This window comes from Galeopterus variegatus, unplaced genomic scaffold (assembly GCF_000696425.1).
Source record: "Galeopterus variegatus unplaced genomic scaffold, G_variegatus-3.0.2 Scaffold3063, whole genome shotgun sequence".
In the NCBI taxonomy this organism is placed as follows: domain Eukaryota; kingdom Metazoa; phylum Chordata; class Mammalia; order Dermoptera; family Cynocephalidae; genus Galeopterus; species Galeopterus variegatus.
The window spans coordinates 219,260-241,970 of record NW_007729174.1 but is presented as its reverse complement, the minus strand read 5'-3'; the positions used below and the strand labels follow the sequence as shown (position 1 = coordinate 241,970).

The window sequence follows — 22,711 nt, the reverse complement described above, 5'->3', positions numbered from 1 at the left end:
GGAAAAGACGGGTGTGGAGGAACTACGGGGATTCAGGAGGCCATGACCGTCATGCCGTCAACAGACATTACGGTTGCTGGTAGTCGTACATTTTTCATCACCATGTGCCTAAATAGTCAGAAGAGCACTGATGACATTCTGATATGAACGCAAAAAGCAGAAGTCAAAAAGGCCAAGTAGGATAGAACTCCTCAAGGAATGAAAGGGGAAGAAGCATCTCCATCTCCCTGGTAGCTTTGTACAAGTCACTGTTGTTTCTCACCAGTATGACAGAAAGAGCCTCCTAAGTGGATTTTGTTTGCTTGCTTGCTTGTTTGTTTGTTTGTTTGTTTCTGTTCTTGCTCCTCTACCAGCACCCCCCTGCCACGTTTCTCCCAGAGACAAACTTTGTGTTTCTCTTAAAAAAAAAAAAAATCATTAAAACAAATATCACATCAACACTGCTTAGAAACTTTAAATGGCTTTTTTGTTACCATGGATGAGAAAAATGCTTGTCCATCCTCTAGGGAGACGAATAGGTAAAATGTCCTGAATACACACCATGCATTATCTGTGCATGGCAACGTGGATATATCTTAAAAGCACACGGCTCAGTGAAAAAACTTTTGAAAATCTGATGGATACTTATGCTTCCAGCCATGATGGATTAACAGGAACCAGATTTACTCTTCCACCTAAATACCTATAAACCAAAAACACGATAAGGTTTTACATCATGACACCTCCTGCCGCACAGGACAGTGATCCCTGAGGGAAGGGAACCTAACCAGGTGAGCCCTCCGATTGCCCAATTCCCCCAACTTCTTGCCTAGATAGAGCTTACAGGCTGCAACACAGGGAGACTGAACACAAACAGAGTCCGATGAACAACCTGAGTGAAGAAGACAGAGCTGAGAATTCAGAGAGGCCAATATGACTAGAATTTGCTGGGAGTAATGGAGGGGAGAGAACTGAACAGAGAGGCAGGCAGCTCTGGAGAGCTTCGGGGCTTTCCCTTCTGGATGCAGTATATGAGAAAGGGGGGGTGGGGGTAGATAACTTCCAGTTTCTGGAGTGAGTAGCTGTGTGGGTGATGGTGCCACTTACTGAGATTGTGAAGATGGGGGGAAAACAAGAGGGACGTGAACGTGTGAGTGTATGGGAGGGGTGAGTATGCCAAGTGACGGGTTTTAGACAGGCTAATCGTGAGGAGCCCTTAGGACATCCCGGTGGAGATGTCATGCAGGAGGGTGAATGTATGCACTTGGACCTCAGGAGTGAAGTTCAAACTGGGGTTGTAGATTTTGGAGTTACTCGCATGTAGCAGTTTACCAAGGCTTTCGTCTGTAGAGTCTGGTCATCTCCCACAGAGGGCATGTTACAGAGAGAAGAAGGGCTAAAGAAACACAGGCAGCTGGCAGGGGAGGTTGATTTACAACAGCTGAAGAAAGCCATAGAGCCAGGCAGAATTGATATTGGTCACAGGAGAGTGGAAGCTGTGGTCCTAGCAATAGCTTCCATTCATACACAGGGGTCTTGGGAAGGCTGATATGAAAACGAATATAGAAATCCACTACGGATTTTGCAGAAAGTCCAGGTTCAATTTGAGATGGGACCATAATATTTTCTGCCTCAAAAGCAGTTTCTCCAGCCATCCTGGGAGCGTAGCAGCATGTGTGCCTTTGGGTAGGACCCGCTTCCTGTGCTCTCCACATGTTGCATGTTGAGAAACCAGGCTCAGAGAAGTCGAGTGACCCGAGCGGCCTCACACAGCTAGCGCCAGAGGGGCTGGTCACTCCATCCCTGGGATTCTGAAGCCCAGCCTAGCTTCTTTCCGCAGGCCCCAGCCCTGGAAGGAACCAGGGCAAACACTGCCTCTGAACCAGGGCTTGCCATGGCTCAGACACACAAAGTGCCTGATTGTCCTGACTGCTGCAGCGGGCACCAGGAAGGCCTCGGGGGCCGCGTGATTGCCACTCCTACGGTAGAGGCCTGACGGTGGGAGCAGAGAGCAGACCCCCAAGGAGCAATTTCCACACCTGCATGGATCCACATGGAGCAGGCAGGGGGTGGGGCTGGGGCCTCTACCTGTGTCCTCCTGAATGCAGAGCATGAGCTTAGGCCTCCCGGAACACGAATCTCATTTGTTTGGGACAGATGTTGGGGGTGGGGGAGGTCTGTCCGTCAGACGGAGGCGGAGGCGGGGAGGGTGCCTCAGTGCCCAGGCCAGCACTAGCAGAATGTGGGCTTTCGGAGGCGGGAAGATCCAGGCCCAAATTTTGCATTTTCTGTTTACTGGCTCTGTGGCGTTGTCTAGTTCGTGCACGGTGTCTGTGCCTCAGCTTCCTCATCTGTAAAATGGGCATGCTGACATCTACCTCCCAGAGCTGCTGTGAGAAGAAGACAAGCCCCAGCACAGATCCCGCTGTGACAGAAGGAGCTGCATACCTTTATGCAGCTGAGGATGCAGAAGTTCCCAGTGTGCCCGAGGGCCATAGAGATGGATAGCGGAGGGGAACACAAAGGGAACTGCCACCCTCTGACCATTTCCTGGTCCTGCAGGCAGGTTGGGGAGTTCCACCTGTTGCAGTTAGAGACCCAGCTAGAGACCTCTTTCACTGTGACCTAAGGGGTCATGCTGGGGAAGTGGGGCATAGTGTATCCCAGACCAGGCTGGAGGAGCTTGGGTGAAAGGGCAGGGCTGGACTGAGAAGCACTGTGCAAGTGGGGGATTGAAGGTAGATGATTGGGTGGGTCGAGCCGCACTGCAGGATATGAGTGTGCGCGCCTGCGGTCGGCGGCGAAAGAGGGGTGAGGGGAATCTGGCGGGAAGAACGCCCACCCACCCACCCGCGGAATCGCATGCGCACTGGGGACCTGGAGGAAAGGGCTTTTGTTGGGAAAGTGGGCGGCTGGAGGGGCCCGCGCATGCGCAGGCTACCCAGCCGCTGGGGGTGCGCGGAGAAAAGGGGCGGGGTGGTCGGAGCTGCTGTGCTGGCAGCAGTAGGCGAGGGCGCGGCTGCGGGGTTCCTGGTGCTGAGGACCGACGCCATTGGAGCCCCACGGAAGGTAAGGATCCAGCCCCAGACAGGACCGGGAGAGGGCGAGTGGCACCCGACATGCTGCGTCCTCCTCCCACCTCCGGATCTGAACAAAGCCCAAGCACTCAGAACCGGAACCCCATTAGACCCAAGGTCTGTATTGGAGCCGCCCACCCCCCATCACCATCACCATCACCATCACCATCACCATCACCATCACCATCACCATCAGACTCAGGCGCCCCTATCCGAGCCCTGCTTACACCACAGCCCACGACCCCAACCTTTCAGTAGCAGACCCGTGTGCTCCGAGCCGAGCTTCCTTAGACCGGAGGCCCCACCCCCACCCCAACCACTCCTACATTACTCCAACCGAGCTGACCGCTTGCCCCCTTCCTGGAGTTCCAGTCCTTGGACTGGAGATCTACAGCGCTCCAGTTCGAGCCTCACTTAGGTCCGAGGTCCCCACCCCGTCCGTCCCTAGGGCTCCAGTATGAGCTCAACCTAGAATGAAATCAGCTGAATCCCCCGCCGGGACCTAGCCGGAAGGTCCCTGGGATTCAGTTACCCAGATCTTTCCGCTGTCCCTGTTGCCTGGGCCCTCGCATCTGCTCCTCCTTCATCCCCCTTTTGGTTTTCCCTGTCTCAATGCATCCCCTTTGGGACTCTTGGGACCCAAGCTCTCCAGTACACCCCTATTCAAATCTAGTCTCGGGAATGGGGAGCATGCCCATCCTAAACTCCCCTTTTGGTGCGAGGTCTCCTTGACCTCCTCTGTCTCCTTCCTAGGGCTCTGTCCCTGACTGAGTCTACCCCCCGCCCCCCCGCCCCCACCTCGTACTGGTGGGTCCTGCCTAGTAACCTGATTTCGGCCCCTCACCTCCCGGGCGATCCCGCCTCCCACTGGATCCCTCCCCCTCCCCCTCCCCCTGGGCTCTCAGGCTGAGCTCTCTTCTCCATGGGACCCGCAGCATGGCTGAGGGAAGCTACTGCGTGGAATCGGAAAACTACAATGTTGAAGACATGGATGAGGGCAGCGACGAAGCCGGGGAGGAAGAGATGGTGGAAGGAAACGACTATGAAGAATTTGGTGCTTTTGGTGGTTATGGCACCCTCACCAGCTTTGACATCCATATCCTCAGAGCCTTTGGCAGCTTGGGTCCAGGCCTTCGCATCTTAGCGGTGAGGCTCCTCTTGGCCACCTGCTTGCCCTGGGCCTTCTCCCCAGTGGAGGAGGGTGGAGGCAGGAGAGGGTTTAGTGGGGAAGGACTGCCCAGCTTCCCCGAGCCTTCCCTCTCCTGCTCAGAGGAGGGGGGTTTGGGAAGGTCTCAGGGTGGTCAGGGCTGGCTTCTGGGAGGATGCCGGCCAGCACAAGGAAACAGAATGCAAGCGTGTAAAGTCGTCTGCCTTCCCCCACCCTTTTCTCTCTGGCCTGGCAGAATGAGCCCTGGGAACTGGAAAACCCTGTGCTGGCCCAGACCCTGGTGGAGGCATTGCAGCTGGATCCGGAAACACTTGCCAACGAGACAGCCACCCGTGCTGCCAACGTAGCCCGTGCCGGTGCCTCCAACCGTGCTGCTCGGGCCGTGGCCGCTGCTGCCCGTAGCTCCTTCAATCAGGTGGTCGCTAACCACTGGTTGGCCACACAGCAGGCCTCAGGAGACGATACCCGGTCCATGACATATGCTGAGGCTCAGGGGACCACCCCCAGGGCACCCCTTGCTTCTCGGCAGAGCTCCCAGATGTCAGTCACCCGTGAAATGGCTGCCCCCAGGGCTCCGGCAACCTCCACACAGTCCCAGACAGCCTCCCAGGCCCAGGAGACAGCTACTGAGGAGGGCCCTAGTACTGCCTGTGCTTTCTCTCAGGCACCACGTGCCAGTGAGATGGATGTCAGTCGGCCCAAGACAGCCTGCCTGGGTCCGAACGATGGCTTTGATTTCACTCAGCCAGCAGGTGTCAGTGGCATAGCCTTCCCCCGCCCCAAGAGACCTGCCCCGGCCCAAGAGGCTGCCACGGAGGGCCCCAGTGCTGCCTCCGGTGTGCCCCAGGCAGCACCTACCAGGGAGGTGGCAGCCACCCGGCCCAAGGTGACCAAGTCTGGGAAGGCTCTGGCCAAGACTCGGTGGGTGGAGCCTCAGAATGTCGTGGCAGCAACTGCTGCTAAGGCTAAGATGGCCACAAGCATCCCTGAGCCTGAGGGTGCTGCTGTCACTGCCCAGCACAGTGCTGAGCCCTGGGCCAGGATGGGAGGCAAGAGGACGAAGAAGGTGAGATCTCCCTGCCGTGTCCACAACCTCCTTGCTCCTCTCCCTTCCCGCTCCTCTCCTCTCCTCCCTCCTCCTCTCCTCCCTCCTCCCTTCTCCTCTCCTCCCTTCTCTCTTCTTTTCTGCTCCCTCCTCCCTTCCCCCTTCTCCTCTCCTCTCCTCTCCTCTCCTCTCGCCACCCTTCTGCTCCCCTCCCCTCCTTATCCTTCAGCTCGTCCATGTTTCCCCAGCACAAGTTTGCTGAGCACGTTTTTACTCCGCGTAGTTCCTTCTCTCGGGACCGGTGGGAGAAGAGGTTGGCTCAGTGCCTGGCACTTAGTAAGCACTCAGCACATGTTAGTCGCTGCCTGTACTGCTCTTATTTCCAAGTACCCGCCCTGGTCGAGGCATGTGCTGTGCCGCGCGATTTTGCACAGGGAGGCCGGTAGCCCTGGGTCTCCCCTCTCTCTAATGATACAGTCTAAGCATCTGGATGACGAGTATGAGAGCAGCGAGGAGGAGAGGGAGCTTCCTACGGTCCCGCCGACCTGGAGAGCATCACAACCCCCGCTGACCGTGCGGGCTCCGTTAGCCCCTCGGCCCCCGACGGCCCTGAGGTCCCGGGTACCCTCAAGGCACGTACTGTGCCTGCCCCCCCGCAACGTGACCCTTCTGCAAGAGAGGGTAAGAGGTCTGCCCTCCCCCACCTCCTCCCTCTCCTCCCTTTTGGGCCAGTTCTCTGTGATCACCCATGCCTTCATGTCCTCGTGGGTTCCTCCTCCTCCAGGCAAATAAGTTAGTGAAATACCTGATGATTAAAGACTACAAGAAGATCCCCATTAAGCGCTCAGGTAGGCATCCTGTACTCCCTCCGCCAGCCCCACTCTGTGGGTATCCCTTTGCTTATGTGCCCCCACCCACCAGGCCATGGCTGGTCCCTCCATTGCCGCAGGACGGGGTTCTGACTGTGTTCCCCTCAGCAATGGGGAACTGACCAAGGGGCTGCAGCTCTGTGGCCCCTGCTCAGCCCAGGTGCTTTCTCCAACTCTCCGACTCCCGCAGACATGCTGAAGGATGTCATCCGAGAATACGACGAACATTTCCCTGAGATCATTGAAAGAGCAACTTACACTCTGGAAAAGGTGGGTGCCGGGATGGGTGCGCAGCTGTGTGGAATGAGAGCGGTGGGGAGGCCTACAGCCCTTCCAGGCCCAGTTTCAGTACTGCCCGTCCTGGAGCCTTCCCTAGCCTCTCCACCTGAGAGCTTCCACTGCGCCGGCAGTTTGACGTGTATTGCTTCCCTCGCTGCCTCTCGCTCTTGTGCTCTCTGAGTGTCTCATTGTCTCGTGAGGTGAGTCTCCTTGGCTCTGTCAGGGCCAGAGCTCCCACGGGGCAGGTCCTCCGTGTCCTCTCTTCTTCCACCCATGCCCTCGAGTTTGGGTTACCTGCCGAGGAACAGTCCTTCCCAAGAATCGACTGACTGCCTGCAGGATGCCCAGCGTGGGGTTCTGATCTCACGCTCTGCCTTCTTCCCCCTGTAGAAGTTTGGGATCCACCTGAAGGAAATCGACAAAGAAGAACACCTGTATATTCTTGTCTGCACACGGGATTCCTCAGCTCGCCTCCTTGGAAAGTAAGAGAGGGCAAGAGGGTTGCGGCTTTCCTCGATGATGCCCCTTCCCTGCCCACATCCTCTCAGAGAAACAGGAAGGCACGGATCCCACACACAGTTAGTGGTGCCCAGTGACTGCCGGATGAAAGGGATGATAGTATGGCCTGGGAGGAGGCCTTGCGGCCATTGGTGTTTCACCCAAATCCCCGAAGCTTCCGGGGACAGCAGCTTGCCTCTTCTTACTGCGTGCCTGACCTGGACTTGGCAGAGCTCTCCTCAAGGGAGAGCTTACTGTTGAGTGTAGATCCCGATGCAGGAAGGGCAGGAAGGGTTTGGATATGCCTCTGGACGCACCTTTGCCGCGGGCCGAGCATTTGCCCCCTGCCTCACCCTGTCCTCTGCAGAACCCTGGGAGGGAAGTATTAGTCTCCACGTTTTATGGATGAGGTGGTTAAGTCTCAGGCAGAGGTATAAATTGTGTGCAACCGGGTAGCGAGGCAGGTGTATCTCTGGGAGGAATTCACGCCCAGCCGGGACGTCTGGGAGAGGCTAGTTGGGTGAGCTGGCCGTAATCTCTAGGGCAAATGGCTGCTAGACAGGATCCCTCTTTCTACACCTTTAGGACCAAGGACACTCCCAGGCTGAGTCTCCTCTTGGTGATTCTGGGTGTCATTTTCATGAATGGCAACCGTGCCAGTGAGGGTGAGTGGCTGGACCTGCAGCTGGGGGATGCCCACCTTCTCGTCTTTGTGTGCCAAACTCTTGTACCTCATCTCCCCCGCAGCTGTCCTCTGGGAGGCACTACGCAAGATGGGACTGCACCCTGGGTATGATTGGCCTCTCTCAGCACCTGCCCCTCACTGCTGTCCTCCAGCGAAAGAGGTCCCGGGATTGCAGTAGCCTGGTGGTGTGGTGCAGGGGAGTGGGGCACCCTGGGCTGGGTAGAGCACAAAGGGTGTCGCCAGGGTGGATGGGGAAATGGTTTGGAACTCTCAGCCCCCTCCCCGCTCTCTGTCCCTGGGTGAGATCTAAGAGAGATAGTCAGAGTTCGGGGCTCCATCAGACTCCTACCTAGCACATCCCTGGGTGATACGTGGTAATGTACATAACTTCAGTCATCTGGCCTCTGCTGCATGCCCAGGTTTCCATGGCGATGCCCCATGAACTGGGAAACTGGTAATCATGCTGGAGAGTGCTCCTGACCACATCCGGGCACTGCCGCCAGCACCGGCTCTAGTCATGGATTCTTTTCCTTGCCCTCAGGGTGAGGCACCCTTTCCTTGGCGATCTGAGGAAGCTCATCACAGAAGACTTCGTGAAGCAGAAGTAGGTGTTGCCTGAGCTAACTGCGTCTCACACTCGCGTGTTCCTTGTGTGCGAGAACACAATGACTGGGAAAGCCATTCCCTATCCCAGATCTTAAATTGGAGGGATGGGTGCTTTGGGTGCGGATCTGGGCAGGGGTGGGGGCATGTGCGTGTGTGGGGAGTAGAGTGCTGGGGCGGTCTTGGGGAAAGTGAGCACACATTGACTGAGAACACAGTGCAAGGTATTCTCCACGTCATTGGGCGCCTGCCCTGGAGGCTGTCACAGGAATTTCCCCTAAGGGTCCTGGGGCTCAGACAAGGGAAGTCTCTGAGTGTGGCCCACAGCTGGTAAGGGCCACAACCCAGCCCTCCTGACTTTCTGGCCAGGGCGCACCCTATCCTTGGTCCTTGGAGACCACGTGAGCACTCGCCCAGGCACACACGTGTGCACACTCACGAGTGCGCACACGCACGCACGCACACACGGTCAGGAATTTAGGAGTACGCATGGAGCACGCTGCCCTTGGCTGACTGCTTCTTCCTTTCCAGTGGTTTTTTAGGATGGACCTTTCTGGGACTTGCTTGACCCGGCCGCAGATAAGATCCTTGGGGTGGGGTGTGCTCAGAGCAGGGGGCCTGAAGAATGGCTCCTCTGTTTACAACACACCCAACAGGAATCTGGGGTCACTGTGACGAGGGGCGCAAACTTGTGGCCTCCCTATGGACAAATGCCCTACACGTGTCCACCCCTCCCCAACCTCCACGTGGCTTCCGGGCAGGACCAATGGCATGAGGCTTGGAAGGCCTCGCTATTGCCGGCGGGAGTCCTGGGAGGGAGGCCAGGGCTGGAGAGGCAGGCAATCCTCTTCCAGGAACTGAGCTGCAGCATTGGGTTGAGGAGGGGCCCCTGGAACCCATCGGTTCAACAACAGGTCTTCTTGGCTAGGAGCAAAGTTTCTTTTCCTCTCACACGAAGGTACCTGGAATACAAGAAGATCCCCAACAGCAGCCCGCCTGAGTATGAACTCCTGTGGGGCCTGCGAGCCCGCCACGAGACCAGCAAGATGAGGGTCCTGAGATTCATTGCTCAGGTAATGGAGAGCCTCTGTCGGGTGCCATGCACTGGGGGTGGTTTGTTTTTCGGTCGCGGCATCATTCCTGTTATCCCGCATCTCCAGTGAGGGTACCGAGGCCCAGAAAGGTTCTTGTAACTTGTAGCTCATACGAGTTCTCACGTGAACTTGTAAGTGTGAGGGATGGGGCAAAATCCTGGGTGTGGCACAGAATAGCAGGGGCTGGGTGCAGTCGTCTTCATTTTCATCATACTTGCGACAAGCGCCAGGGTGGGGGATGGGGGTGGCAGGCAGCACGTGCTCAGTGAACGTGGAGTAGGTCAGTCATTATGGCTGCTGTTTCCACCTCAGTATCAGAATCGAGACCCCCGGGAATGGAAGGCTCACTTCCTGGAGGCTGTGGATGATGCTTTCAAGACTATGGATGTGGATATGGCTGAGGAACATGCCAGGGCCCAGATGAGGGCCCAGATGAACATTGGTGACGAAGCACTGATTGGACGGTGGAGCTGGGACGACATACAGGTCGAACTCCTGACCTGGGACGAGGATGGAGATTTTGGCGATGCCTGGGCCAGGATCCCCTTTGCGTTCTGGGCTAGATACCATCAGTACATTCTGAACAGCAACCGTGCCAACAGGAGAGCCACGTGGAGAGCTGGCGTCAGCAGCGGCACCAATGGTGGGGCCAGCACCAGCGTCCTAGATGGCCCCAGCACCAGCTCCACCATCCGGACCAGAAACGCCACCAGAGCTGGTGCCAGCTTCTTCTCTTGGATCCAGTAAGCTTCTCGGGAGAGAAATGAGACTCTGCAGGAGGGCCGTGGAGGAGCCGTGAGATGTCAGAAGGAGGCGTGGGTGGGGCGGGGCAGGGCGTCGATACCAGTGTGGAAAGACACTTCTTTGGTAATGTATATAACTTCTGTTCCCTGTGTTTTCAGACACCGCTGAGGGATTGCAGCAATCCTCCCCACCCAGCCAGAGTGCCTCCTCCGATTCCTTCCTAACCCAGCACTCTAGGCAGCTTCGACCTATCAGTCAAAGGTGGCATGCGAGATGAAGCTCTCTGCTCTTCCTGCTTTCGTCGTGTGCTCTTTCTTGTGCTTTCTTGTTTTTGTATCAGTGTTACATTAAAGTTGCAAAATTAATGTGGATATTTCCTCCTTTGCCTGAGTACCTGTTGCTGTAGGTGGCCCGTTGCTGGGCTGCTAGCAAGGAAACTTCTTCAGGCACTCTGGGATAGGTGGGCCCCACCTCCCACCTCCCACCTCTGCTAAAAAGGCCAGCAGGTATGGGTGGGAGAATGGGAGGGGTGTAGCGGGCCAGCTGAGGGCAGAGACCACGAGTTCGGGGAGGCCCCGGTCCATGTTGTGATGTACTTTCCTACAAGCGCTGCTCAGCAGCCCCAGTTAGATGGCAAGAGGGAGGGCAGGAGAAGGGATGGAGTGGAGGACTGGGAGTTGGTACCACTGTCCCTCCTGCTGAGGGACAGGGTCCACAGGCACTCACCAGGCCCACCATCTTCAGAGACGATGTTCCAGAACCCTTGGCTCATCATCCACATAGCTCAGGACCTCATCCCTGGGGCGGGGTCTTGAGGACGATGAGGTAGGCCTCACAATGGCATTCTCAGCCCTCCAGTGGGTGGAAGGAGGAGCCGTTGTTGCTGATGGAGCAGGATTTAATGAAAACACAGTTTCATGCACGTCTAGACAGCCCACTGCCTGTGACAGAGCGGAGGCCTGTCTGGGGGCTTGGGAGCTCTTCTTCCCTGGCAGCAGGGCCTTCCCAGTGAGGCCGAGGCCAGGCCTGGGTCCTGGTGTCTTCAAGGGCTGGGTGATACGTGGAGGGGACGGGGGTAGGGCTGCAAATCCTCCAGGAGCGAGAGACAGACAGAGCGAGCAGAGGCCGTTTGGACTCCTGGGAAGGGCTCAGTAGCAGGCAGGGACAGGGTCCACAGCTGTATGGAGTTCCCTGGCAATGTCCAGAGCCCCAGATGAAGAGAGAGGTGGTGGTGTAAGGGGCCCTGCCTCCCCCGTGACTCTTTTCCCCAGAAGATGCTCCCAGCCCTCAGTTAGACCCACATCCTGACCCAGACCAAGCTACATAATTTTCGAGGCTCAGTGGAAAATGAAAACGCAGATCCCCTCCTCAAAAATTAGTGAGAATTTCAAGACAGGGACACCAGAGCATTAAGCCAGGTGTGGAGCCCTTCTGATCTCCAGGCTCCTTAGGTCACACACCCAGGACGCTGGCCCTGTGCTTCAGACAGGCTTCGGGTGGGTCTCTAACCTGTTGGCCTGTGTACTGTGATTTCTGCTTCTCTGGTTCCTGGGTCCACACTCAGCCACACTGACAATCTGAGATTCTCACAGAAATTGTGTGCCAAAGGTTTACTGGAACGTGTGCACGTGCGTGCGTGCACACACACACACCACACCACACACCGCACCACACACCACACACACACACACAGAAGCGGAGCTCCTTTCCCTTTATGTTTCCAAGTCTATGGTTGGGGCTGTGGGGGAGATGAGGAGGCCTGGGACCCCAGCCCTGGCGTGACGCGTTACACACAACTTGGCTGCAACCTCCTGGGACACTTGTGTGCACACAGTAGGCACATACTTCCTCTTGCATCAGTGTGGGAGCACTCACCATAAGCCACGGGTGTGAGTTTGAGCACTGTGTGCAGAAGGCACTTGAGATAGGGAAGCTCATCTGGAAAGGAGGAGGAAGCAGCCCTCAGAGATGCGGTGCTGTGCAGGGCACCACCTCCCCAGGCCTCCAGGCTTCCTGGGCTCTCCCCCCACCCCACACCCCCCCTTCCTGCCCTCTGCAGGGAGGAGCACTGAGAGCAGGCTGGGCAGGGAGGAAGGGAGCAGGAGGCTGGCCTGGGAGCAGGGAGGAAGGAGGACCTGGGGAATGCGAGCAGACTGTGGGTCCCGCAGGAGGGTCAGGCCAGCCATCCCGGAGACGGCCACCTCCTCACTGAAAGGGCAAACAGGAGACCATGGCAGACCTCCCTCCCACCCCTAGCCTGGGCCTGCCACAGACTCCACCACCACAAAGGTGCACAATTCACGTTGCAGGTATTTTCTGAGACCTTACTATGTGCGGGCTCCATCGTGGAGGTGCAAGTGGCATTTGACAGCCACCACAGCCTTCTCCCCAGCCCGGGCCTGCTCTCTCTGATTCCTCATACACTTGCTGACGGACGAGCGGTTGTCGATTCGCTTGTTTCCAGATATTGACCATTATGCACGAAGTTGTGAATATTCATGCGCACTTTGTTGTCTGGGCCTATGTTTCCATTTATCAGGCAGCCCTCAGAGGAGGGGGCGATTAGGCCCATTCCATGGATGAGGAAACTGAGGCTCCAAGAGGGAAGACACTCTCCAGAAGTCACGCAGCCAGGAATCAGCAGTGCAGGGCCTGGAACCCAGGACCCTGTGAGGCCAAGAGGCATGCTCTGCCCCCTGCAGTCTGCTGCCACTGCCATCCAGGAGCTCACAGTGCCTGCTGGGCACTCTCTCCTGACACCTACACTCCCAACGGGCTGCACATACTGCTCCCCATCTCCCTTCATTTAGGCAGAACATAACCTCACATGGAAGCTTCCTCCTCCCTCCTTAGGTTCACCCTCGGCTTTTAAGGCCTGCCACCTCCCTCCCAGCCTCCTGAGACAGCAGGTTGGGTGTTTTGCTGGGCATCCATCCTGCCCTTCCTTGTCTTTGCCTTCCTTGTCATCAGGATCTGGACCAGACCGAGGGCTTCTCATGCACTCCCTCACTGCATCCTCACTGGTCGTGTTGGTCCGTTTTTGTTGCTTATAACAAAATACCTGAGACTGGGTGATTTATAAAGGAAAATGAAATTTATTGCTTACAGTTTTCTGAGGCTAGGAAGCCCAAAGTCCATCTGGTGGTGGCGACAGTGACTCGGGCGTCTCACATTGCAAGATGATGGAAGCAGAGAGAGCAGAGAGAGAGAAAGACAGAGTGTCCTTTCCTCTTAAAGCTCTCAGAACCACGCCCCTGACCACCACTCAGCAGGGTCCTATAATCCAATCACCCCTTCAAGGCCCCACCTTTCAATTGCCATCATAGGATTTCCCACCCTCTTAACAGTCACGGTGGGGGCTAAGATTCTAATACATAAAACTTGGGGGACACAATTGAAGCTTTGGTGAGTTTTGGGGGGACATAATTCAATCCACTACACTGGTAGTCTGGGGCTCTGTACACCCTCACTGTGCACATGAGGAAACACACTCAGAGAAGGGAAGCGACTTGCCTTAGGTCTGTCTCTGACCCAGCGCCACCACTGCCCCACCTAGTGACCTTGGCCCGGCCTCTCCTCTTGGCCATTTGTAGTTATCTTTTTGCGTGTGCACGCGAAGTTCTGTTCAAATGGTTTGCCCATTTAGTATTGGGTCGTTTGTCTTCTTAATAAGTAATTATAAGAGTTATTTATGTATTTTGCACACTTTTTTGTCAGGTGTATATATTGCAAACATTTTCTCATAGTCTATGGCTTGCCTTTTCATTTTCCTAATGATGTAGGGCAGAATTTCTAAATTTGATGAAATCCAGTTCACACTTGTTCGTGCTGGGCTATTACTATTACTTTCTGTGTAAGAGAGGTATGAGTTCTTTTTCTACCGCAAGCTCACCAAGATCTTATCCTACGTTCTCTTCCGGAGTTTTAAACAAACAAGCAACAACAAAAAGCTTTTTGGTTCACGTTTAGGATCTTAGCAAATTTAAGAAGTTTGAAGTCATATTAATACTTTTTATGACCACAGTGGAGTGAAGCTAGAAACTAATACCAGAAAGATATATCCTACGTTCTCTTCCGGAGTTTTAAACAAACAAGCAACAACAAAAAGCTTTTTGGTTCACATTTAGGATCTTAGCAAATTTAAGAAGTTTGAAGTCATATTAATACTTTTTATGACCACAGTGGAGTGAAGCTAGAAACTAATACCAGAAAGATAACTGGAAAATTCACGAGTATGTGGAAATTAAACAACGCCCTCTTAAACAACCAATGTGTCAAAGAGAGCACAAGAGAAATTAGAAGATATTTGGAGAAAAAGGAAAAAAAAAAAACACACAAAATACCACAACTTATGAGATGCAGGAAAAGCAGTGTTAAGAGGGAAGTTTATATCAGTAGGTGCGTACCTTAAAAAAGAGGAAAGATCTTAAATAAACCACCTAACTTTATGACTGAAGAACTAGAAAAGGAAGAAAAACTTAAACTCAACCTTAGTCGAAGGAAGAAAGAAATAAAATTTAGAGTAGAAATAAACAAAGTAGAAAATGGAAAAATGATAGAAAAATTCAATGAAGCCAAGAGCTGGATTTTTTAAAAGGATCAGGATAACTGACAAACCCTTTAGTAGATTAACTAAGAAAAAAACAGAGAAGACTCAAACAACTAAAATCAGAATGAAAGTGGGGACATTACAACTGATGCTACAGAAACAAAAAGATGATAAGAGAATACATTACACACCAATGAATTGGACAACCTGGAAGAAATGGATGAATTCTGAGAAACAGGCAAACTACCAAGACTGAATCATGAAGAAATAATAATAATAATGATAATAATAGTAATAATAATAATAATAATAATAGTAATAATAATAAAATACCTGAACGACCTATAACTAGTAAGGAGACTGAATGAATAATCACAAACCTCCCAATGAAGAAAAGCTCAGGACCGGATGGCTTCACTTAAGAATTCTACCAAACATTTAAAAATGAATTAGCATCAATCCTCCTCAATCTCTTCCAAAACTGAAAAGGAGGAAACACTTTCAACTCAGCATTACCCTGATACCAAAGGCAGAGACCACAAGAAAGGAACACAACAGACCTATTCCCCAGAAAAGTGTTGTTGATGCAAAAATACCCAACAAAAGACTAGCAAACCGACTTCAACAGCACATTAAGAGCCCATGACCAAGTAGGATTTATTCATGAAATGCAAGGAAGTTTTGACCAATGAAAATTAATTAACGTAGTAAGCCACATCAACAAAATGAAGAACAAAAACCACAGGAGTATCTCAACTGATGCAGTAAAAGCATCGGACAAAGTCCACATGCTTTCATGATCAAAACACTCAACAAACTAGAAATGGAAGGAAACTACCACAATGTAATAAATGCCGTATATGAAAAACCCACTGTGAACATCATACTCAATGGCAAACGAGTGAAAGCTTTTCCTCTAAGATCAGGAACACGGCAAGGATGCCCACTTTTGCCACTTCTTCTCAACATAGTACTGAAAGTTCTAGCCAGAGCGATTAGGCAAGAAAAAGAAATGAAAGGCATCCTCTGTATATTTCTAAATTCAGAAATATCCTCCGAAATAACCCATAGCTCAAACAAGAAATCAGCAATGAAATTACAAAATACTTTGAGCTGAATAATAATGAAAACTTACAGCATGCACATTAAATGTCTATTTACATAAAAAAAGAAAGGCAGAAAATTAATGACCCATGCATCAATCTCAAAAATTTAGAACAGCAGGTTAAACCTGAAAAAATCAGAAGAAACTAAATAAAAATATAAGCCAGCTCAAGATAAAACAACACAGCCAAAAGTTGTTCCTTTGTAAAGACAACCCAATTAATGCCTTGTGTGGGCCTGAACAAAAAAGAGAGAAATCATGAATATCCAATGTGTGGAATGGATGAGGAGACATGGCTATGGGCAATAAAGATATTAAAGAGGTTATTAGTCAACATCATGTACAATTTATGCCAATATATTTGTAAATTTAGATGTACTGTACGAATTTCAAGAAAACACAACAAAATGACACAAAAACAAACTAAACGTTTGAATTGTCCTGTAAATACTCCATGAACAGAATCCGAAGAAAGCAACAGCAACAACAGCGAAAACAAGCCTCGAGACTCTGATGGTTCCACCAATTAATTCTACAAAGTATTTAAGGAGAAAGAATGTCAACCTTACATTCTTGCCAGGAAATGTTCAAAAGAGGAAACACTTCCCATCTCGTTCTATGAAGCTAAAACCTTATGAGAATACAATAAGAAATGAAACACACAGGCCTATCTCTCACATAAGCATAGAGGGAAAAATCTCGGGTAAAGCATCAGCAAAACAAATCCAGTTTCATCTTTAAAAAGAAAAATATACGACGAACAGGTCAAGAATATTCTAGAAATAACATGGTTCTGAATTTTAAAAATTAATGTATTTCACAGAAGCAATGTATTAGGGAGAAACAATATGGTGTTCTCTATAGAAAGCAGAAAAAGTATCTCATGCATTTGATTTTTAAAACATGAACATCCCCTTATTATAAAAACCTCTTAGCAAACTAGGAATAGAAGGGAACGCCCTTATTCCAATCAGAACATCTTTTAAAAGACTACAAAAACCATCACAATGGTGAAAAGTTGAAGGCCTTCCCTCTGGGCCTAGAAACAAGATCCGGATAAACCCACCGTCACCACTTACAGTGCAGTAAGGGAAGAAAAAGTAATAAAAGTGATCCAGTACGCACAGCCTGAAATGCATACACGTGCTAACCAAAGGACATGTTTATGAATGCTCGCCACAATAGTAACTGTAATACTCCCGCACTAGAAACCACTAAATGTCCACCAGAAATAGAACGTATAAGTAAATTGTAGCATATTCATACAAATTGAACTGCTATTCAGTAATGAAAATAGATAAACTCCAGCTACAAACTACAACAAAAATGAATGCTAAGAAACGAAAACATAATGCTGCCCCCGAAAGCCAGACTATAAGAATATGTACTATAATGACTGTACTTATTCTATGTAATAAGGCTTACAAAGAGGAAAAGTTAAAGTGTGAACGGTCTAAATACTGGCTATATTTGCTGAGGTGGCAGATGGTGGTGACTGGGCAAAGGCATGAGCGTGCTTCTGGTCTGCTGGCAATTCCTCATTTCTCAACCCGGATTGTGGTTACTCAGATGTTTGTGACGTAACAATATACTGAGTGATACATTCATGTTTTGTGCAATTCCATTTTGTATTGTGTTCCGTTAAAATTTACCAAAGGACATTTAAATACATCGATTCCCAGGAGCGCCCATAAAGAAACGATTCTTCAGTGATTTGTGTATCTCTGACCTCAATGCCGTGATCCTAGAAACTGAGAACAAAAATCATTAGAAAGGGCCTCATATATCTGCAAATTAAGAAAAGTCCTCCTAGGCAAGCCATGGCTCTAAGAAAAAAATTACACTGAAGTTAGAAAATATTTTGAACTGACCCATAAAGAAAACTCAAGAGGCCTTTGGCTGCCAATATTATTAAGTCTCCTGTCTTGAGAAGGTTAGATTACCCAAGGAAGAATCTACTGCATCTATGGGAAAAAGGCAAGATGCCAGCAATCTAGACACCAAATTCCAAATGAGGCTAGGGCTGGAAGATTTCTGTAGAAATTAACTTAAATCCCTGTGTTGGGTCGGATATATGCCTTCAACTGACCGTGAAGTTCCCAAGTCCATAAATCTGCTGCTTCATCCGCTGCAGAGTAAACCTGTCCTCAGACTCCCAGAGATAGGGGAGAGCAACTCGCCCAGCTACAGGGAGTTGAGAGGGGATCTGGGTGTCTAAGTGATTCTTAAGTATACTTTAGAGCAATCATGCAATTTACAGCCCCCATCATCACCCCACCGTGCAGGAGTACCTGCCAATGCCAATGTGGCACAGTTTGAAGGTCTGGTGAGGGGGGTTGACGACGGTTGCTTTTGGGCTTTGCTCACTGCTGGCTTAGGATCAAGCTTTCTTAGAACAGCTAAGTCGGATGTCACTCGTCTGTCTGCTTGCCCCCTTCTGATGCTTTACTTCTGTTGTCTCCTCACTCATCCTCTATGTCTTTGTGGGATTAAGCCCTTGAAAAAAAATGGATCCGGCCAGGAGAGAGGGGGGAGGAAGAGAGAGGAGAAGTGAGGGTGAGAGAGAGGATGGGTGAATGAAGCACATGAAGAAAGGTGCCTCTGGGAAAGCTGGTCGCAGGAATGAGTGTCCACTGAGAAGTAGAAACAGCTCCTCACCCTGTTGTGGTCTGTGGGTTAGCCAGATTGCAGGCAGTGGACATCCGGTTGGAATTCATGTCCCCACCTTGACTAGTGGAGGGCATCGTGAGAGTGAGAGTCCCATCATGCTGCAAAAGGTGGAAGAGGACAGTTGTCCCCAACGTAAAAGAGAAGGCAGTTACGTAAAGAGGCAACAAGGGGATGCTGGACAGCAGCACAGCAAATGTCAGCAACATTGTCTTCACTGAGCCCACCGTGGAAATTAGTTCCCTAGTGCGCATACTCATAGATCCTCGTCATTTCATCCCATATCACTTCTCATAATTTGCAATGGAGCAATTATGTCTGTGATTAACTCTATGATGCACTGCCCTGCTAAGCGGAAAGCTCAACACACATGGCTCGTATTAGGCTCGTCAGAACTGAATGAATTAATGGATGGTCACTCCATGAGTAGTGGGTAGGGGAAAGCCACGGAGTGTGAGAGGAAGAAAAGGCACAAAGAGAAGGAGGAAGGAACAAAACGTGAGGAAATGGAGGACAAGAATGAGAAAGCGAAGAGGGAGAGAAGAGGCAGAGGGGACGTGGGGGAACAGGGAGGACAAACTGAAAGACAGTGCAGGGAGGAGAGAGGGGTGAGGGAGAGGAAGGAGGAGGGGTTGGTGATAGATGCTGGGTGTGGTAGGAAGAGAGGGCAGAGGGAAAGGGTTTAGAGGATACGGAGGAGGGTGTGAAGAGGAAGGGATAGGGAGAGAGGTCCCTTTCCAAAGGGTCATAAATGAGCACAGACTAAGAGTGGGGGGCAGGGTAATGGGAGCACTGAGGGAGAAAGTGTAAGGAGAAGGGATGTGCCAGGTTTGGGGAGCCCTACCCTGCCTCTGCAAGGAAAGGATCCTCCATCTCAGGTCCGGCCTGGAGTTCCTTGTAGGGACCATCTCAGAGGGAGGAGCTGGAGAAACGAGTGAGGGGTGCATGAGACCACTTTGCCCTGCTTCATGTGTCAGATCTGGGCCTTCCATCCAAACAGAGGGACCTTTCATTTCTGACAGGCTACGTCTTCCCAGCCCAAGCTCTGCGCCCATTCCTTCCTTCCCCTGCCAGATCTGGGTTCCACCAAGCAAGTTTAACAGAATCACTCCCCTTCCTGGGCCCCTAACTGCATACTTTCCAACCCTGCTCATGGTCATAGCACAGCCTCACCTGCAGGAATCCTATGGGCCAGCCAGCGTGATGCACTGTAGACATCTGTTCGGGAAGCAACGAGTGTGTGTGTGCATGAGAGTGTGCGTGTGCACAAAATAAAAAGCTCGGGGTTCAATATATCTGTGGAAATTGTGAATTCTTTCATTTGAATGCTCCACTAAAATCTCTTCTCCCAAGGCCATGTTTTCAAGGACCAACTCCGCTTTTCTCCCACAGTCCAATGAATGCATCAGACACTCAGCTTCAGTTCCCATGGCAACTGGGACTAATGGTCTAGGGACTAAGGATGAGACAAAGAGAAAGGCAGGGAAACGTGTGTGCTCTGTCTTTCCCTGAGTTACACAAGCCCCTACTCAGGGATTAGAAAGGACATTCGGTTTTGTTCTACCCTGCTCTGCCCTCCCTGCTTGGTGGAGGAAGATAGGCAAGTAGAGGGGTCCAATACGAATCTAGAATTTCTACATCACCGCAGTGCACCTGCATGGTTTGGGGACCAAGGCTTCAGTGTCCCCTAGCCACCTTCTCACCAACAGTTTCTTTTACCTCCAACCCATGCCCATGCAATGTAGGATTCCTGCTACCCCAGCTCACTTCCCCTATTCCCCACCCTCCAGCCTCTATCATATCATAGGGGTTTCCCAATAGCCCCAATTTTAGGACACACAAAAAAGTTCCAGCCAAATTTTAGAAACACTGCCCCCACAAAAGGTCCACGATCCTCACTAGCGGAGTCACGCCAAACAGACCACTCCCTCCTCTCCTTTGAGTCCTGGAAGACCTCTGCCCAGACCATAGGACTCCCATGTCCTGCCCCTCCTCTGTTCTACCAGGGCCTTGGGGTGACTCAGAGGAGGTAGGTTTCTGCTAGTATCCTGCCTTTGGAAAACAGCCAAACAAATGAGGGGCCTCTGCCCTGCTCTCTTTTCTGGAGTAGCCAACCACTTCCTTTGCTTGCTTTCAGTTTCACAGGCTGGAGAAACACGGTACCAGGTAGGACTTGAGACATCCCGCAGCATAAATTTGTGAAGAAAGACAGCACAAAAGCTGGGCACAGCCCCCCACCTTCTGCATCGCCCAGCCCCACCCCCGCACTCCCTTTACCTAAGCACGTCTCGGGAAGTCCATTTATGCAGCTGCATTCTCATTCCCTGGGACGCAGCTGCACCATCTTCCATGTCCTGGAACCCCTCAGTCCAAAACTTCCAAGTGACTTCATCTTCACTCCAGTCGAGCAAACCACATCCATAGCCATGCCCTACACTGGAAGCAGCCCCACAAATGTTTGCCCATCTTCCTAACCTCCAGGGTCGTTTTGAGATGTCCAGTTTGTTTTTGGAAAGGGAGTTTGCCTCATATCCACTCCTGAGTATCCACCTGTCAGTGACGCCTGTGTGTTTCACACTCCTCTCAGGGGATCCCAGATCCACCTGGCTGCTGGTCTTTGTTGGGATGACCGGGACCAGTTTCCTTGGAGAAGGGCCAAAGAGGAATGGTTATGCAAAGAGGGCAATGCTCCACTTGACCGCTCTGCTCCTGAAATCCACCACAGCAACACTCACACAACTGTAGACTACATGTGAGCAACAGACTTCAAGGAAGGGTCAAAAGTTGCTAGAAAACTCCTAGGAAGTGATGGCTAAATATCAATGTTCCTAGAGTCCAAGGAATATCACCCTTCCCCTGCTTCCCACAAAAAAATGTAAGGCCTTCTGGGGAGATTCCATTCTGGGTTAATCCCTGTTCATAGCTTTTCTACTCTATCTTGAGGACTGTCCTTTCCTCCTCCTGCAAAGGAGTACATGCCCTCTATTAATCCACTTCATTGTACAGACTTCTTTTGTTCTTAACAGTGAGATCTATCCACATCTCCACCTCCCTCTGCACATACGAACACACACAGACACTCACACACACACACACACCATGGAACCCTGAGTGGCACACAACAATCTCTAACCAATACATTTCCCCAAATCGAGATTTCTCGGATTAACCTGATTACTCAGGTTAATATATAGATTAACCTGACTTCAAACCTCATTCCCTCACCCTCTGGATGTCTTTGTCTTGCCAATCCCTCATTCTCAATTTGGCCATCCACAGGGATGTGCATTATCAGCATGTCTTTAACTAAGAGTATGAAGCATGGGCCCTCTGGATCATAATTTTAATAAAGCCAGCATCTCCAGTTTATCTAATCTTTACCTCTTACCCTTTAATAGTTTTAATTTCTGCAGGTAACCACTGTTTCTCTTGCATCTACAAATTCTCCCGCTCTAGTGGTTATTCCTATCAGCACACAATTACGCTCCACTATCCATTATTTTAAACAAATACCTTCCCTGGATGACACTTTCCTACCAACTATTGTTCTGTGTATCTGCTGTCCTTCACAGCAAAACTTTTCTGATACGTTGTCTAAATAGGTTGTCACCATGTTCTCATCTCCTCGCCCAATGTCTTACATCCTCCTCGGTCCTCTAATCTGCTTTTTTCATGGTCTCCACTAAGTAAGTGCAAGAACAGTACTAAGAGGAAAGTTTATAACCATAAATGCCTACATGAAAAAAGAAGAAAAGTGTCAAATAAACAACTTAACTTTATGCCTCAAGGATCAAGAAGAAGAACAAACTAAGCCGAAAGTTACCGGAAGGAAGGAAATAGTAAAGATTAGAGCAGAATTAAGCAAAATAGAGAGTAAGTGAAATAGACACACAATAGAGAAAATCAACAAAACTAAGAGTTGGCTTCTTGAAAAGATACACAAAACCGACAAAACCATAGCTAGACTAACTAAGAAAAAAAGAGAGAAGACACAAATTAGTAAAATCAGAAACGAAAGAGGAGACAGTACAATGGATGCCTTAGAAACAAAAAGTGTCATAAGGGACTATTATTAACAGTTATACACCAGCAAGTTAGATAACCGAGAAGAAAAGGATAAACTATTAGAAACATAAAACCTACCAAAACTGAATCAAGAAGAAATAGAAATCCTGAACAGACCAATAACAAATAAAGGTTTTGAATCAGTAATCAAAACCATCTCTACGAAGAAAAGCCCAGGACCAGATGGCTTCATGAGTGAATTTTACGAAATATCGAAAGGAAGTTAATATCAATTCTTCTTAAACTCTTTTTGAAAAAAATGGAAGAAGAGGGAATACCTCCAA

The 22,711-nt window shown here is 50.6% G+C and overlaps 1 protein-coding gene across 1 annotated transcript; it reads left to right on the top strand.

Moving 5' to 3' along the window:
- The first annotated feature begins 2,905 nt into the window (after nucleotides 1–2,905).
- Nucleotides 2,906–10,412, top strand: LOC103599703 (melanoma-associated antigen D4). Its single transcript, XM_008583850.1, has 13 exons — nucleotides 2,906–3,048; nucleotides 3,992–4,202; nucleotides 4,460–5,290; nucleotides 5,747–5,950; nucleotides 6,054–6,117; nucleotides 6,329–6,408; nucleotides 6,808–6,899; nucleotides 7,501–7,580; nucleotides 7,663–7,705; nucleotides 8,142–8,204; nucleotides 9,162–9,276; nucleotides 9,610–10,040; nucleotides 10,200–10,412. The coding sequence occupies exons 2-13, from the start codon at nucleotides 3,993–3,995 to the stop codon at nucleotides 10,207–10,209; spliced, it is 2,223 nt and encodes a 740-aa protein (XP_008582072.1). The 5' UTR covers nucleotides 2,906–3,048; nucleotide 3,992; the 3' UTR covers nucleotides 10,210–10,412.
- The last annotated feature ends 12,299 nt before the right edge of the window (nucleotides 10,413–22,711 follow it).